The sequence below is a fragment of the Micrasema longulum genome, unplaced genomic scaffold, assembly GCF_059751315.1.
Source record: "Micrasema longulum isolate JH-2025_06_02 unplaced genomic scaffold, ASM5975131v1 h1tg002923l, whole genome shotgun sequence".
NCBI classification, from domain to species: domain Eukaryota; kingdom Metazoa; phylum Arthropoda; class Insecta; order Trichoptera; family Brachycentridae; genus Micrasema; species Micrasema longulum.
This window is the reverse complement of record NW_028280041.1, coordinates 28226-47394: the sequence shown is the minus strand read 5'-3', so window position 1 is coordinate 47394 and position 19169 is coordinate 28226. Positions and strand designations below refer to the sequence as shown.

At 30.1% G+C, this 19169-nt stretch overlaps 1 protein-coding gene across 1 annotated transcript in view; it reads right to left on the bottom strand.

The window, feature by feature from the left end:
* Positions 1–18776, bottom strand: part of LOC148271342 (facilitated trehalose transporter Tret1-like) — a 30055-nt gene extending 11279 nt beyond the window's left edge. Inside the window, exons 1-6 of the mRNA XM_088241504.1 lie at positions 18462–18776; positions 13924–14059; positions 5855–6069; positions 3387–3531; positions 2306–2468; positions 844–1013 (exon numbers count right to left, since the gene is read on the bottom strand). Coding sequence (XP_088097630.1) covers positions 844–1013; positions 2306–2468; positions 3387–3531; positions 5855–6069; positions 13924–14059; positions 18462–18497 — 865 coding nt within the window. The 5' untranslated portion in view covers positions 18498–18776. The remainder of the gene's footprint in view (positions 1–843; positions 1014–2305; positions 2469–3386; positions 3532–5854; positions 6070–13923; positions 14060–18461) is intronic.
* Between the last annotated feature and the right edge of the window lie 393 nt (positions 18777–19169).

Genomic DNA, 19169 nt, shown 5'->3' with positions numbered 1-19169 from the left:
CTGCATCGGTAGAAATAATATGGAGATATTTCAGATAAGACAGGCTTTGAAAAATAATGTCCCCTTGAATTATAATCAAATAACCTTTCAATTTAGCCCATTACACGTTGTTCCATTGTTATGGTCACCCTCTACGTAGTAAACTCGTATATCTCTCTTTTCCCGTCCTCCACTCATTTTTAAAACTATTTTTCTCACAAATACAAACACTAAACAAAAACAAAAAAAACAGTGCACCTTTGTATTGGCTAATAACGTCATCTGTCCTGTCAGCACGTTCGTTTTTACTAGTATTCTATTTTTGTACAACGCCTATGGTAAAGGTATAAAATGAAAGTAAAATGTTTCTGTAATTAGTGTTCCAACGAAGAGACGGAGACGTTTCGAAACTTGTAGACATAGAAAAGTGGGTAATTGAATAATTATTTAGTAAGATTTGTTAATGATTTTACATTATTTTTTCGTTTAATTGTTTTATTTTAAAAATTTCCATTACATATTTTCAAATCATTATTATTTGAAACAATCTCGAATTAAAATTTTAATTTGTTTAATTTATTTATATATTTATAAATTTTAATTAAATCATCATTTGTAATAAATTAAAATTTTGATTTATTATCTACTTCTAATTTAATTATCATCTAAAGTTAATTAAAATTAAAATTTGTTCATAATTAAAAAAAAATGTACGTCTATTTAATTTATATATATATAAATTCTAATTTAATCATCATTTATAATAAATATTTTTTTTTATTTATTATCGGCATCTAATTTTATAATCTCATCTTTTTTTATTCCTTTTTTCATTAATAATATAAAATGATATTTGAATTTTACCTGAACTTTCAAAAATATAAACTGTGAAGAAAATGACGGCGTCTATACCACTAATTTGCTGAAATACCAAAAGGGCAAGACCAACCCCTAATGGTTTAATTACACCGGCACTAAAAAATACCTCACGGCTAAAGAGACTCTTTTCTTCCTGTTTCTCTGGCAGTTGATCACTGAAAAAGAAGAAATTCTTAATAAGTCATGTTTCAAGGTTGGCATATCCATCATTATCATTACATTTAAAAGATAAATAGTCTTACGCTTTTATGCCAGTTAAGGGTCCATGCTATGCCTTACACGGCAAACAAATATGCTAACCTAATGGTCATCCACGAGACGGACATATTATTATAAATTCGTCAACATATTAAATCAAACAAACCAGGTAATTATTTTAACAAATACAAAAAATAATAAAACAACATGTTTATCTGAAATAAAAACATTCTATACAAAACAGATGTTTTAGATCCATTTTTTTTACTTCTTACAGAAAAAAAATAATATTTTTAAAACCTTAATTCAAGAGACTTTTTATAAAAGATTTCAGGTACACATTTAAAAATTTACGTTTATCAACATAGATGAAGAACATTTTAGAAAACAGAAATGGAGGTCCAGTCCTTTAAGAAACCTAACACGCTATGTAACATACTTTTCTACCTATGTTCGAATATCCGTATCACTTTAATTATACTCTGTTAAAAATCTGAAGTTTTCATTGATGTAAGTGAGGTTTATTTCACTGAATTATTTCACCTACATACTGGTAAAGCCTGAGAATATTTTTTTAGAAAATGGCAATCAAGTGGTACAGCTGGGCTTGAACCTCGGACCTCTGATGCATGCGTACGCGACACTAGCGATAAGACTAGAATCCGGTTCCATTGAAACATTTTTTTCGGAAAATACTACTATGTTAACTGTGGGAGAAAGATTTAGCTGCTTCAGCTAACTGAGCTGGTGGATATGGAGTACAAGACTTCAGTAAATCAGTTGCATGCAGTTCTCTTTGTTCCCAGGACTTCATGGATTGTAAATCCGTAGAAAGCTTGTCTTGATCAATTTTTTTAGATTAACTTTAAATTTATTTATTGATAGATTATTTTTAATAGGTTTTAGTTCATTGGGAAGATTATTATATTTTTTTACACCTTTGAAGACAAAGCTATTTTAAATAAATATTTCATATCAGCCATGTCGGGAATCGAACCCAATACCTCTTGCATGCTAGGCAAACGCGCTAACTATTACGCCATGAAACTGACTTATCCAAATTAATCCAACAAATCTATTTTCACTTACACTTATTTGATTCCATTTTTCCGATATTTATCTCTAATTCACAACAATATAAAAGGTTTCTCGATATTCAAGAAAAGAACATTTTCATGGAAACATTTTATTTATAAAAGTTTTCTGGGCGATTTCCCTGTATTATGAACATTCCCGAAATATCACTCACCCGTGTTTTTCACTATCATTGGTTTTATCGTGCAGCTGAATAGACTCGTGGGTGAGAGGCAGCTTCAACCACTTGAGTGATTTTTCAGCTTGAGAATATTTTCCTTTCATACTTAACCATATCGGCGATTCTGGTAAAGGTAGCAGGAAAATAAATATGAGACCTGAAAATGTAAATACTGCATTGTTCATTTTGAAAAGCCATTTTTTAGGCATTTCTCGAAGAAAATTGCAAAAACAAATCAAATCAAATGACATAAACAGACTACAAAGACAGCAAAATAAAATATTTAAGTCAGTATATGACCAACCTTATCTAACAGCAACTAAAAAACTTTTTAAACAAACTAGACAATTAAATGTAACCGAACTAGAATCCTTAAAATGTATTCATGAATTAGCCACTGGTGTAATTGTAGACTAAAAATTAATACTTGAAACCGTAATAAACATGAAAACAATACGAGAATATCAGAAAAATATCATAAACAACCTTCTAAAACGAAAAAAAACAGTCGAGACTAATAAACCATGGACTGAAATTATACAATAAACTACCAGACAACACTTAACAAAATACTCAGACAAACTTTTAAAAATATGTAAAAAATATCATTATCAACAAAGAGTAAGAATAAAAAAATATATTGTATTTTTGTCAAATGAATATAATAATACGTTAGGGTTAGTAAATAAATTTTCCAATAAAAAAAATAAATAAATAAAAAACTGCTCTACCGGCAGTTTTACCTCAAAAGCAAAGCAAAAAACTGCCGGTACGAGTTCAGATTGTGTGCAAAAGATATCCTACATATATTGCACAACATTTGATTAGCAGTGTATTGATCTGCAACAGTGGGTCATCAATCGGTTGGGCAATGTTTCTTGTACTGTATATCTTTTGTACACAATCAGAACTTTATTTATGTATATTTTCCTAGGTTAGCTTCTAATAAAATCTAAAATTAAAATAAATGTACATTTATTTAGTCTTAATTATAATAAATAAATTGATATTATAGTTGATCTTGAGCTATTTTATCTTTTCAAATTATGTTCAATTTTCAAGGTTCGATACTTACAAGCAATGGCTGCAGAACACCATGCGAGAATTCGCCACTCCAGCCAGTAACCCAATGTATATGATAAAAGGATCCCAAAAGACATGGAAAGAGCTGGAATAGAACCCAACCTTCCACGCACATTGGTTGAACAGCATTCACTCACCTACGTAAAACCGATACTATTAAAATGGAAGATGTGTACATTTCTATCAACAAAAACGGATAATATGTTTACGAAAGGGAAATAAAATTTAGGCAAAGCTAAATTTTTATAATTATCATACCCAATGCTCAAATTTTGGTAGGGTTGCAGTGGTGAATAATCGTTTGCTGTTTAATGCCTCAGTTGCATTTCATCTGTGACTCCATCAATAGTTCTAGTCTCTAGTATCCACGAATAGTCTCTAAGGCCACGCGAGCCCTAGGAAATGTGGCCCCTAGCCTTAATAAGTGCTATCGTAGATTAAAAAAAGACGAATGATGAGTGTCCGGCATCGTAAAATAGAACCTCTTGGTTGAGGGGAAGTAACTTCAATAAAAATTCCCACCGAAGAAAACCACGAGAAAATATTACAGCTAAACATTTCTACGGATATAGAAAGCTTTCCAAGTTGTCCTCAATGTCAGGGAGACCTGACATGATACGTGAAGAAGAATATTAATCACACTGTAACAAGGATCATTTAACTCTTCTTCACAAAAATCAAAAACTAAATTAAAGCATACCGTGCACTGCATTTGAGGATTTAAGTCTTCTTGGTGGTATCAACATACGAGAAAAAATGTATTGTTGCCGAACAAAAAAATCTACCTGAAACAGCTTTTGGTAAGCTGGTGAAATGTAAGTTTTTAAACATGGCCAAATGGTTAATGTTACACAGTCTGTAAATTTATCTCTCATAAATATGAGTTAATACATGTCTTATGCTCTGTAAATGTTTAGATTTGTATGCTCCTAGTTCTTATCGCCAAAATGTTCTTTATCTATTTTGAAACATAGAAATTCTGATAACTATGAAGTGAAATGCACTATTTCCTCAAATACATTTGAAAAAACAAGCATAACATTGTCAATAAAAGTAAATAAATAACTTTAAAAACATATTTTAATTTTTGCATATTTTATTTTATACTAATTAAATGATTATATACTTCAACGTTTGGTAATGTATCTAAAACAAAGTAGTTTTATTGAATTTAATCGTACTTTTATTATTATTTTTAATTATACGGGGGTGTATAATGTGACGCGTTCCGTCTTGTAAGGACTTATCAAAAAGAGTATGATAATTTCCCATCAAAACAAAACGCGTCACAATATACCTTCATCTTGTGTTAAAAAAAGTATATCAATAAAAGTTTAATTAAATCTACTGAAATTATTTTATTATGAATACCTTGTCTAATTTTAATATAGAATTCTATCAACTTACTGAATACAAAATCGATACTTCGGCACTTATTTACGTAACTTTTAAAAAACAAATGAATACTAACAACAGAATAGTAAAGTTTTTAATTTATTCATTTACAATTTTTTTAATGAAATGTGTCGAAAAATAATAATGAACCTTTTTTTGTCTACAGACTATGATGAACGTTACAGGAAGTTGACAATGAAAAGCTTTTTCAGGAAATTTAATGTAAACCAGCAACCAGTAATTCTCGTAATTCGATGGGAATTTTCATCTTAACAGCCTTGATCATCAACATCATATTTACCTTATTTGTGTTGAGCCCATAGGAAACTGCATTAGTACTCCAATTGTAGAGTATCTAGATCATTTTTGCAATTGGAAGGTTAGGTCTTATTTTTCATTTTATCCTTATTACCTGAGAGTGCATAGATAAAAGAAGTCGTACAGAAAAATGCATTGTATTTTTATAATTTCAAAAATGAAAAATAATGTTTTAGCCTAAGGCTTCAGGTGATCCAGGTGAGGGAACAAAAAGCTTACTATTCACCTCCAGCTATTATAAAGTGCCGAGGGACTCTGTCAGCTACGATCTTCTGTGACTTTTATATTTTCAAATAAAATTAACAAAATCTACAAAAATTAATCATTTTATACAAAACAGAGAATGTAACAAGTATACGTGTGCAAATAAAAACTAATAATGACAATAGGAAAGTAGATCCTTAGAGAAAAAGTACTTTCTTAGAACAACATTTAAAACCAATAGTTTATGTCTTCTATGTCAGAAATGAACCCACGGCCATGATAGACAAATCCGCCAATCACTACACACGCGATAGTAGCCATGAAGTCAAAAACAAATACGGACCAAGATTCTGGTTTCATTTTAAACACAAAACTGTATTCGTCACACATCTGGAGACATAGTAGTATCTCTTAGTGTCCGAGGCTTTCGTATTTTAACATGCCGATTTCACCAAGGGTTAAGTAGCCTACAGTTACATTTGTAGATATTTAAATTGAAAAACTGCATTATTTTGGTTATTATTAACCCCTAGTTTTACTTACATAAACTTGGGAAGCAGGTAACACCAGGCCTACACAAAAACCTGTTAAGATTCTGCCTGTCAAGATGACTCCATAACTCTGGGCTGTAGCGACTATCACCCATGCTGCGGCCCACAATGGAGACGTAATGAGAACTGTTCTCTTCCTCCCAAAGATCTGCATCAGTGGTCCAGATACCAAACTTCCAACCAGAGCTCCTGAGGGCGGGATAGCACCTAATACAGAAAAAATATTTAAATATATAATAAATAAGTGCAAGCATAGTAGATTTTGTGAACGATACATTTGTATGTTAAAAGTCTTACGATCTTATCTCGGTTTTGATTAAATATTTTTTTAATAAACAATAAACCATCGTCATTACTTTCCTATACATTTGTAGTGGTGCATATGGCCTGTCTTATTATCTGGATAATTATTGTTACCAAGAAGGTAATGCTAAACTGTAGAATCGACTGTCATCCACTATCATAGATGTTTTTAGAACATTACCCTTGTTTTAATCACCTCTGAAAAAACATCGTCTTTCTCTTTCTTGATCCTTTTTTTATTTTTATTGAAGTCAAGTATCGATATAAGTTCATTTATGTGAACATATTTCTTGTTTTATCTAAGAATTTTTTATTTTTTTTAGTCAACAAATCAAAACATATAACCCATTTTATTTGATTAGTTGGATGTTAGAAATACTAATCTTATAAATAGTCCGTCAGTGAACAAATATGAATGATTATAAAGTTTTATAAATGGAAAATAATGTTATCAGTCTCACGCTTCAGGTGCCAGTCCGAAAAAAAGAACAACAAAACATTTCATTATAAAACCACCTATAAAACCAATATTTCGCTTAGAACTTTAAGCGTCGTAGGCAAACGCACATACCACTACATTACGATGTTGACTTTTCTCTTCTCAAATTCCTTTTTAAAGATTTTCACACAAGAGAAGCCATCGAACTGAAAACACACGTATAGGATTCTGGTTCTATTTTACGGACAGAACTGTATTATTAATCTTCCTGGAAATTATGATGCAAGTTATGTAATGCTTGCATCATTACAGAAAGTTTTTTGAGCAAACTCCGTGTTGTTATTTTTAATATTTATATTTTTTTCATCTTCATTTTAAATACCTATATACTTGACGCATGCTTCCCCTAACGTTAAACTTTTTAATGCGGTTCTATGCGACAGTAATAAAGGTCCAGAGAGAAAGCATACTAATATGTCATACGATCAACCAAAACTTTCATGACACATTAAGAAAACATTTTTTTTCGTATGTACAAAGTGTCAGAGTTTACTTTTCCAATTTAGAATTCTCAATAAAATATTAATAAAAATTGTATTTAACATATTCAAAACTGTTTTTTTAGACAGTAAGATTTTAAAAAAAATATTACGTTTTCAAACAGGACAAAATTCAAAATCTCGCACATCGGCGTTTCACGTTAGATATGAGCTTTTTTTATAAAGTTATCAATAACCTAATTGAAATTCCGCAAATTGTTGGAAATTTTTTATACATTTTTTTGTGACTTAAACTAAATGGTCAATATCTTAACTGAACATTTAAAAAAAAATATAAAACCAAAAACAATTAAGCTAGCATATTTTGTACAGCGGTTTTAAGTTTATAAAATACAGTATGTGCGCCCTTTTAAAAAAAAAAATAATAACTCACTAAACCTCTACTTTGATGCTTGTCAGCAGGTGAGATAGAGGGGATATGGAAGGAGGTAATGAAAAATACACCACAACACCCAAACCAATTGAGAAAAAATCTTTCTAGGATTTTTTCTTGCAACTGTCGGGAATCAAACCCGCGACGCCTGTGTCACAGTTGGCCGTCTAATCAACTGTGCCACGGCACCTGTTTGAAAAATTTGTGAACATTTTTACCATTACCATTCTAATAATTTTACATGGGAACATTTTATTAATTAATTTTTAAAAAATGATGGATTTCTGGCTCAATGCAATGTTATAATTATTTATCTTGTTATATGTATTTGTAGCTGTTGATAATATAACTTCTATGCTTGAAATTAATTTTAGAATTATTCTAAATACGAATTATTTTCGTAAAAAATGGAAACCGTTTAACGAATTGAAAATTTAGAGGAAGAGTAAGGTAAAACGTTTATTTCAGTATGGTGTTATGTCCTCATATTTGCATTTTGATGGCATATTACCTCTACTTTTTGCCTAGTTGGCACTCTTCCACCTATATATTTACTTTGCAAGTTAAGGGATATGGCAGGTTATGAGGCTCCTTGATACATCCATAATTTTATGTTAATTTTGCGATTATTACATTTTGATACCAAATTTGGAAAATATAAAAATAAATCTGTTCTGCGAGTATGAAAAACTGTTTATTTTATAAGAAAAAACGGCATCAATTAAATATAATCATAATACTTTCGGAACTGTTCTTTTTTTTTAACATTGTTTTCCTGTCACTGTCTTGCGATGCCTTCCCGATACTGTGCGAAAAAGACAACTGCATGTCAGACTTTTTGCTGGAATAGACAAAATCGACGTTTCATTATGCCGTTTTCCGCACCTCAAAAGTCAACCGATTTTGTTATTTTTTTCAAAGTATCAGAATAAAATTTTCTGTCTCAGTACGTTTTACGTTTTTCAAAAAAAGTTTGTATACGGTGCGCCCGAAGACACCAGATAAATCTGTGTCTACTTATCATAATAAACTATTTTTGTTATAACGAAACAATAGGGACACGCCAGTAATAAATATCTATAGTGTGTAAAAAATTCAATGCTCTAGTGTCATAATCTAGAGAGAAAAAACGAGAATACGTTTGTACGAAGAAAAGATGGACCGCATTTTCTCTTAAAATAACACAATATTAAGTATTATAACAAAACTTTACTTCATAATTGTTTTATGTAACCAAAAAAACAGGTTCGATGTTATGAATTAAAACCGTCTACCTATAAATATACAAAGACGCACCCGGAACCTTCTTAAATAATGACACTAAACTCATGCCCAAACGCTCAGTCCTGCCCTACGTGTATTTAGTCGTTCTTTAACTGCCAGCCTGGTTTCGACGTGAGCTTGACACTAAATTCGAAACCAAAATATTTTGTTGTGACGTGAAAACGTGTAAAAACAGTTCGAATAAACGTTAAAAAGATGGTGTAACTTTTTATTGGTAAGTAGGTACCTACGTTCTTGTTTATGATTGATTATTTTTTTGTGTTTCTGATCCTATATTTGTAGTGATATTATCATGTGTCTGTGTCAACTAATTTCTCGTCTTATCTCAACACAGGACTTTTAGTTCCGTGGAGAGGACTTATGATTCAAATAATGTGTAATCAACTACATGTTTATTAATAAATAAAAAAATAAAAAATAATGTTCAATAATTCCAAAAGCTTAAGTAATTCATTTTCAAATATTAAATTAAAATAGGTACTTGTTAATGGTTGAATTCCAAAACTGTAAATGATTAATTTTCAAATATATATATATATTTTGCGAATTTCAAAATCTGCTCTACTTACCAACAGTGGTGCATTTAGTGTAAGAATCCGTTTTTCGAAATTGTGTCAAATGGCAGTTAAAATTATTGAAGCATTACTGCAAATCCATTAAAAATAAGTTGTATTAATTAAGAAATCGTAAGGAAATTTATCAATTTAGTATCCATTTAAAATAATCCTCATTTGAAAATGTTAAAACACAACCTTTTTTAATATGGAAAAAAATAACATCCTCCAAATTTTTCAATAAATGCATTTTAATCAAATGCAACCCTGGAAAACCGATTAAAAACACATGTTTGCTTCGATTTTTTTTACATTCAACATAATATTGAAGATGTTATAATTTATAAACCTCGAGGATGTAAATTAGAAAATTTTGCAAAAAACCGCATGTACATCAGTAAAGCCATTTTCGAGAGTTTTTGCGAGACCAATAACGGCGATCCATTATTATATACAGGTATACTCGTACATGTATAATGTGTATGTATTATGTATTATGTATGTATGTCGTATCTCTCTATGCTCGTGTGAGTATTAAATTTCTTATATAAGATGAATGGATTTTTAAAGTCAAGTATGGGTATTTGAATCCATTCATTCAATTTGATTATTTAAAGCTCTATGAACATCTCGATTGCTTTAGTAGATATGAGTCCCGTGTCCCGTACATACATATATAACAAGTAGTAAATTGACCCATTACTCAAACACGCTACTTCGCCGAAGGTCACATGGATTAGATAATTTTGCATAGGCGCACTGTAATATGACATTCAAGTATGATAAATTACCCTAAAGTATATTTTTATAAAATGATGAAACAGCGTAAAATAACGAATTTTTTTGAAAAACTGCATTAAGTTCCATTTTAATTTTACTATTTATTTTAAACTAACTGTTACAAATCGCAAGAAAATCTAAAAACGCAAGATGTAATGGAAAACGTGTAGTTATTGTTTGCAATTTATTTTCATTTTTATTTATTTTGCTGAAGTAATTTTTGCATCTCAATATTAATAATAATGGTACTTAAAAAATGATTTTTTTTTCAATCTATACAATACATTTTTATGGTAGATAATAGATTTTTCTTGGTTGGTTGATGTTAAGTAAATAACAGCATTTATCGATACTATTCCTGGCCGATTACCTTTCGTTCCCATCTGTGTCCCATCCTTGTGGTACCTACCTAACATTAAGATAGAAGATATTCAAAATCAGAAGATTCGGATTTAGAACAAAACCCAAACAACATTTTTTGACTTGACATAAAATCAGATAAAAAGTGGTTGGAATCGTCGCGCGTCGTGGAAAACATTGTAACATTTTATAGTTCATTTTGTCATCCAGTGCCAGAAATTGAAGAACATTCAGACCATATTAAAGGTTGGTATCGATTCCATGTTCCTATCTTTTTTCTAATATTTCCAAATCACAAAACTGAATCAAATTCGTTTTTCGTTTACAGTCCGCCTTTTTGTTAACAGTTGTAGTCTGCCTAACTAGGCACAACCTATTTTCAGGTAGACATTTTTATATGCAGATCAAAATATTAGTGTATTTATTGTACAAGTTTAATTACCCACAGTATTTACATATTACAACAGAAACGGAGATTTTTTTAGTGAAAGAAATATGCATGTCTCGACACGAGTTTTCTCAGTGAGGAATACATTTTAACGAACTTATGTGTATTTATAAATCATAAATAATAATTTTTTTATTGGGCTCATGACCTACCATTGACTGGTTTAAGTGGCTACTTTACTCACTGTAACAGTCACCATTATTCCTGTGTTTGAACATCTATACATTGTTTTTTTTTGTAATATGGTAATTTGGATAACTCCCTGGAGGGTTATATCTAGTATTTATCTTAAATAATTTGAACAAACTTAAAATATTGGTTATTCACGCTATTATTAATCAATCAATTTGAGTAATTCTTCAGACTTTTCTCTATGCAAAACCCACTGACTAAATTCTAAAAAAATACTTTTTTTCCAATTGAATCTGAATCATTATTTTACAAAGTTTAGGCAATACATATAATAGTTATATTTTTTCCTATCGTTGTGGTTTTTTAAAAATTATTTCCATAGATTTTCAAAATCTGCTTTCTTAATACATTTTAACGAAGTTTGTACGTTTTTTGGATACAGGTGACTGGAACTGAGCCCGCCATATCAAATTCGCATAAAGAAGAGGTCAATTGCTAATGATTGGACCTTACTTTTCTCAGCTACAGTTGTATAGTTTGGGAGATATAGCAATTTTTATACATTATTGAAATTTTTCCAAAATTTGACCTTCAAGCACTTAACACTTTTTTTTTTTTTCAAAATTTTTTTATAACTTTTTGGTATTTATAAACATTTGTGATTAAAACACGTCGGAACTTTCCTCGAACTAGGGTAAAAAAAAAATTAAGCTTATAAAAAAAGGTAATAAACTAAAGAACTAACTTTGAATAGAATAAACTATTGAAACAACGTAGTAGTTTTTTTTTCTTAGGTTGAATTTGATCGTTAAGTTTAAATATATTTTTTTTTTAGAGGCGTAATATTTTTTTTTAACCATAGTTTGATGGAAGTTACAACGTATTTTAATCAAAAATTTTTTTGACTAACAACAAATAATAAAAAAAACAGTAAAATATTGAAAAAACTTAACGTTATGAATGCTTGAAGGTCAAATTTTGGGCAAATCTCAATAAGGTATAAAAATTGACATATCTCCCAAGTTATAAAACTTAAGTCAGTGAAGTATAATCAAATAATTAGCTAATGACCTCCTTTATGTGCAAATTTGTTATGGCGGGTTCAGTTAAACTCACCTGTATAAATGTATTTTTTTTATTTTAAGAATTTTTTTGCACATCATCATCAGAAAACCCAACGAGAAAGTTCACTGGTTTTTTAAAAGTCAAATTTTTTTTTTTCAATTTTTAAATATCGTATTATCAGCGCTACGATTTTTTAAAGTTTTGTATTTCTGAAATAACTCCGCGTGTAACGTCAGAGGTTCATTTCCGCTTATTCTCATTCAGTTCTTCCCATTGGTCCAGAAGCGATATGCAGACCGGAAATCTTCCATAGCTCTCAGATCATAGGTTGATTCACATGAACCAGTGACGTCATTCAAAGTAGTGCGTTTTTATTAAAATGTTTATTATTATTTTTTCCGTACATTTTCAAGAAACTTTGAGGTACAATTTAAAGCTCTAGTTTTTACTCCGCGCAAGAAAACATTTTTTGTATCCAATTTCCCGTAGGGCTGAAGTTCCTCATTATTACAGTAGTGAATCACAACAGCACTAAAACCTCAGGCTCAAAAAAAAAAGCGCATTATTATTTTTTGTTGTTAATTCTAACAAATTTGGGAAAAGCGTACGTTGAATTTAAAAAAATGTTAACGGCACCAAACTTTAGATTTTAAAAATGCCACTTAAAGTCAATGTAATATCTAAATTTTCAAAAATTAATAGATAACAGATATTTTCTAATGCGTAGTGCACACGAGGACCGGACAATATTGTATTCTCCTAATAATTTTGGACCTATTGTCCTCGTTTGCGGAGAAATAAGGAGGACACTACAATGGATCAAGACATTGTTCTCGAAATAGATGGGCGGGCTATTATATCCCCTTCTAAGAGGCTTACCTCTACAACTTGGATTGTATAGTGTATTGTCTTGTATCTATTTACGCAACGTGTCAACTACGTTCGAATTGATGTTTTGTCTCACCGTCCTGTCCTGCGCGGAAAAATTAGGTTATCCTTGAAAATAATCATCATCGTAATATAAAAATTTTTTTTTTACTAAATCATTCAACTGAATAAACAGTTTTTGCTACTGTTTATGTTATTGAATTTTGATCATGTGGAAGAATGACAATATCCGACATAAGCCCTCCATATAGTTTGCCAAACTCACATTGAAAAGGGCAATGAACGCAGAAGAGTCAAAATTAATTAAAAATTACGGTAAATAAAATTGCAATGAAGAAGTTCAGCGCTACGGGAAACTGGTTTTAAAAATGTTTTCTTACGCGTGGTAGAAATTAGAGCATTAGAGCAAGTTTCTTGAAAATGCATAAAAAAATAATAAAAATAAACTGCTTTGAACGACGTCACCAGTTCTTCCAAATCAACCAATGATAGAAGGCAGAACTCATCTAAGAAAAATAGCGAAGTCACATGCTGAGTAAATTACAAAAATCATAGCGCTGATATTATTAAAGATATTTTTTTTTATTTTCGCTCCTTATGATTACTATTAACAAATAAAAAAAGGTCAAAAAACCACTTACTTCTTTATTTAAAATAAATAAAGCTCCTCGATTTAAAAAAAAAAACATTTTTTTTAGTACGATGGAGACCAATAAGATGACCCAAAGTTTTTTCAACTATTTTCGGATACCGGATATCCACATACGTGGAGGGAGTACTTTGTTTGTCCTCTTGTGAACTCTGCCCAACTCTGATGTAAAACGTACTTTATTTTTCTGATCTGTAATTTCAATTCGTAAAATATAATTGTATACCCATCCAAGATACAGCCTCGACATTTGGAAGAATTTCTGGATTACTCTCTTGAATTGAGGGTATGGCTGAAGAAGAGTAGCCTCTGACGAGACCAATGGTCATGTAAGCCAAAGATGCAGCTAAAGTCAATATTATCTGAAATAATAACACAAAAGTTAATTAGTATTTTAACAAAGATGAAGAACATTTATGAGATGGAAATATATAAGTCCAGAACTTATCAACTATAATTGGTTAGTTTATGTGATCAGCGATCACTCTACCACAAATATTAATAAGCATTTACAAATGAACTTATGTTTGAATATTATAAATAAGGTGTTTACATAAATTGCGTCCATTTTTTCCCAAATTTAAAAATGATAATCAAGAGTTGAAAATGTTAAGGTTATTCAAATAAAAAAAATCTGCCCGACAAGATATTATTTTTGCTTTTACGTAAGATACATTATTTTATTTAATTTTATTACAACACGTCAAAATGGAATGTCAAGAAGAATACATTTATTTTACTCATTTTTTTATTTATTTATACAAATACGCATATTTTTTAAAAAACGTATCCATAATTCTATCAGGCTATAAGCACTGTGTTGAGTTAGAATATAACAAGTGGAAGCATATATTGGTAGTCAGATGGCAAAACGATCCATCGGCCATGTGGTGTAATGGTTGGCGCGTTTGCCTACCATTCAAGAGGTTTTGGGTTCGATTCCCGACATGGTTGATATAAATTATTTATTAAGAGGGTTTTTTCACACTAGAATATTTCATAAATTAGTGGTTAAAAATAAAATTGTTTTATTTATTTTATTATAATGAATAACCGCAAAGTTAGTACTTCAAGTATAAAATTTATAAAACATTTATGTTTAAAATTAATAAGTAAATGTATAGATAAAACAAACAAAACAAAACATCACACCGTTGCCCCGTAAGGGTGGGTAGAGAAGAAAGAGCGCCACATAACTCTATCTTTGCATACAGATCTCGCTTCCTCTACATTCATTCATCTTCTCATGCACGCGCACCGATTTTTCCGACTTTAACACGTACATCTTCAAGTATAGATAGTGACATTAAAACAAGTAAACATTTTTTTATCAAATGCAATCCTTGCTTGGCCTGATATAACGTGTTTTTTTCTAATGGGTCAAATTAGATTCCGGACGTGTATAATAATATTACAATCACAGATGTGGAGAACATTTAAGATAAGAAAATATGGAAGTCTGGGCATTTACAGGGTTAATGACCTATCATTGACTGGTTAATGATAAACTCTGTAAATGCCAAGGTTTACGTATTCCTTTCCCTTAAATGTTCTCCATCTCTGTTGAGATATGTTAGTTCTTATAAATTTGTATCGAATATTTACTATTTCAGTGCCCATTTTTTTAGTTTACAACGCCATAATCTTGAAGCAGAATGCAGGAAAGATGGAATATCCTTAACAGATATCCACACTGTAGTTAAAAGTAGTTATCACGCGGCATTGTTCTTGAACTTTACAACAATGGTGATTGGATTCATAAAGGCAATAAACCGAAATCAGTGATCGAACATCTTATTTCCAAGACAAACTAAAACGATTTTTTCCGAGTACCTTAGCCTTGTACATGACACGTAAGGCTACTAAATAAAGGGGTCCAAATATATATATAAAAAAAAATCCTGTACTTCTCTGCAAACATTTGAAAAAACTTAATATTTGTTTCTAGTTGTTGTTAATTTAATCTCAAACAGAAACTTTCTTAAATTAGTGATGCTTTAGCGATCTCCAATGCATGATGATGAAAATTTTAAGGAACTATTAAATCCACTGGAAAATGCAGCTTGGCAAAGAAGATTAAAATCAAACATATAAGTCAAAGTTTCTAGGTAAAAGGCCGTTAACATTAAAATAATACAACATTATTATGTCTCCGGACTCGACCATTTCTACGCCACCGTCACCAGACATCGCCACCGAGGTAGACGGGCAGTCTATCTCCGCGAAACAATGATAACCTCTACAATTGCGCGGGGCCAACGTGTCGCTCCCAAAAAAAAAATCTGCCGAAAATTGCGACAGAAAGGCCTTTTTAATGTTCGTCTTTTAACAATTTCAGTTCATCTTGGTATAAATTGATAGTGTTTTTCGTAAATTTGCTCGTAATTAACGCCGTCGTGTATTCATTTTCACAGCGCTCGCGTGTGAACTGCAGTCCCGGCCGGTCCAGCGCGGTCGGGGCTGTATACGGAGCTGGGACATGACAATATTGTCATATTTGTTGTATTTTCCACTTGTAAACGGCCCTTAAGAATGTCTGAATATCAAACAGTTAAAAATGCAGAAAGTATTGAAATTACAAATGCCTGTTTTTTGAAAATAATGCATGAAGGGGGAAAACCCGATATCATATTTAAATTTGAGAGAAAAAATACTTTCAGAATTCTATATTTTTTGGTCTGAGGCAAAAAAAAATCTAGTGTTATCCGAACCGCTGTGTTGTCGAATTGCTCATCACTATTTTTATTTTTGATTATATGTGAATTTTTTGAATTATTTATGTCAGGAAAATATTATACTTAAATGTATATGTGTTGATATATTGCTTGAAAGATTTTGTAAATAGTCCTGATTAAACACGGTATTTTTTAGCAAGACGGAATATGAAAATAATGATTATTTTTGTCATGTATAATTTTTGTATATATGACAATAGGGAAATATCTCTTTTTTTAACAATTTCAAATTAATAAGGGTCTATAAAATCATCACTTTCCACACTTTTGTGCACACGCCACACACGTCTCTCCTGGCATAAATTTCTAGCTTTTTCCACATTCATGCATCTCATTTTGATACCAACATAATATTAAAATTTCTAAATTCCCAAAGTCATGGTCAAAATATCTTTATCTTTAAAGGTGTAAAAAATTAGAATAATCTCCCCAATGAACTAAAAACTATTAAAAATAATTCATCAATAAATAAATTTAGAGTAAATCTAAATGAATTTTTTGAACACGTGTAAAAACTACATTAAATTTTAATTTGTATGAGTGTAATATTGTTTTATGTTTTTTTCTGTAAATATCCTGTGTTTTTTTTTTTCATGTACTCGTATTTAAAATTATATAAACGCTTATAAATAAACAACTACAACAGTGCAAGTCACTCTCCAAGCCCAAGAGTTAGTCTCTTTTTTTGGAGAGTTACATTGATAACATTTACTGGGTGCATAAAGTATATCAGTATGGAATTTAAAAAAAACATGTTTCTTTTATGAAATTTATTAAAATAAAATTAAAAAAACTATTATCCGTTTTGCATAAATATAAGAATAAGCCATTTTCGTGAAAGTTTATTGGGAGTCAAGTCCGACTCATAGTGTAATAGTCAGTTCGTTTGCCCACCGTGCAATATGTATCTGGTTCGATTCCCGACATGGCCAACATTAAGCATCTAAAAAAATATGTTTTTCTACATTTGAGTACAATTAATCACCCTACCTTTATGTAACAAAATGATCAAGATACGCCGTTATTAGTGCACTAGTTCAGTGTTTTAATTGCTCCAATAGGAGCAAAGAAAATTTGATGAAAATGACAAAGTTAATAAATTTGTAAAAAAATATTGGAAAATACAAGTATGCAATCAACATGGTTTGCCCGTGGCATTCATAATTAATTATTAAAACATACATGCTTTTAGTGTTTTAATTACTACTTTAATAACGTTATTTCCCCGTAAGGGTAAACAGAGAAGATGGACCGCTTCACACGTCTATCCTGACATGTATTCCTAGATTCGTCCACATTCGTAAATCGAATATTATTTTTAAAATAAACGAAAAAAGTTCTGTGATAAAAATTACGAAACAAAATCCCTACATAAAAAATAAAAAATTTATTCATTTGAGAGGTAGAAACATAAATATGTATATATAAAATCAATGTTTTGCTGCTCTTACTATAATGTGTCATTAATTTTGAAGATGTTTTCAAATTGATTTAAATTTGTTGTCTTATATTTTATTTAAATATTCTTCTCATCATTTCTTTGAATCCTTTAAAACATATATGCGTATATTTATGTTTTTCCTTTTTTAAAATGTTGTTACTTTTTTATTTCATCTTTATATCTGAGCATGTTTTTCTTTCTCATTTTATTTATTAACTTTTAATTACTTTCACAAATTTTCTTCATTTTTAATATTATTTCCATTTGTAAATACTAACTACCAACTACAAATTTAAAAATATTTTTTTTACTTTAATTTTTAAAAAACTTCCATTTATGGTTTATTTCCTTCTCTTTTTTGTTCTTTCATTAATAACCTTACATATAATTTCTTTATAATATGGAAACTTCACTGGTCCATTAAAGTTAAGTCTAACTGTGTTAAATATAAAACTGTACAATGTTTCCTAAATAAAATAAAATAAATAAATAAATAAGTTATTTAATCGTGTGATTTTTTGTGTGTTTTTGTTATGTTAGTTTATATAAAAAACTGTTTTTTTTTTAAATACAAAACTATGGCATTACCTGTCTTGCTAGAGATGAATCCATCAATGTTTCCATTTTAATTTATCAATGTTGTTTTGATTACACAATAATTAAAAACTGTTTAAAAACACTGGTCACATTTATAAAATTTGAACATCGCCGTAAAATTTAAAATCACCAAACGAATTTATTTAATTACATTTGGAACTGAAAATCGCAGTTGTACTATTATCAAAATATTGTTTGTTGATTTCTTTTGGAATTTAGACAAATAAAAAATAGTTTAAATATGATTCCCGCCAATACCGATGTGGTGTTTTCACGGCCGTCGGAAAAGCGTCACTACTCGTGAATAAAGGCATAGAATTACTACAGCTAGCGACTAATGCGAATCTCCATCCAATCCAGGTCCGCTTTCATTTAAAATTAATATTCTTAAATATTGCCCACAAACGACAACGTAATATTTCCCGGTCTATCATCATTTCCCGGTCCGCACTCAATGGTGCATTGGGCACTGCATTTGTACTTCAATCGTAGTGTAGGTATCTTATTTGATTATTCATTTATTTTTATTTATTAATCACATAATACAGGTATTTTACAAAGCAATAAAGCGAGTTTGACATTTTATTTAAGACGAAAAAAAATCTTATGTCAACAAAATAAATGCATAACAACGCTGAATTACAAATTCGGCTCAGATTAAAAAGAAAAAAATCTTTTGATGCAAAGTTGTTTTTTTTT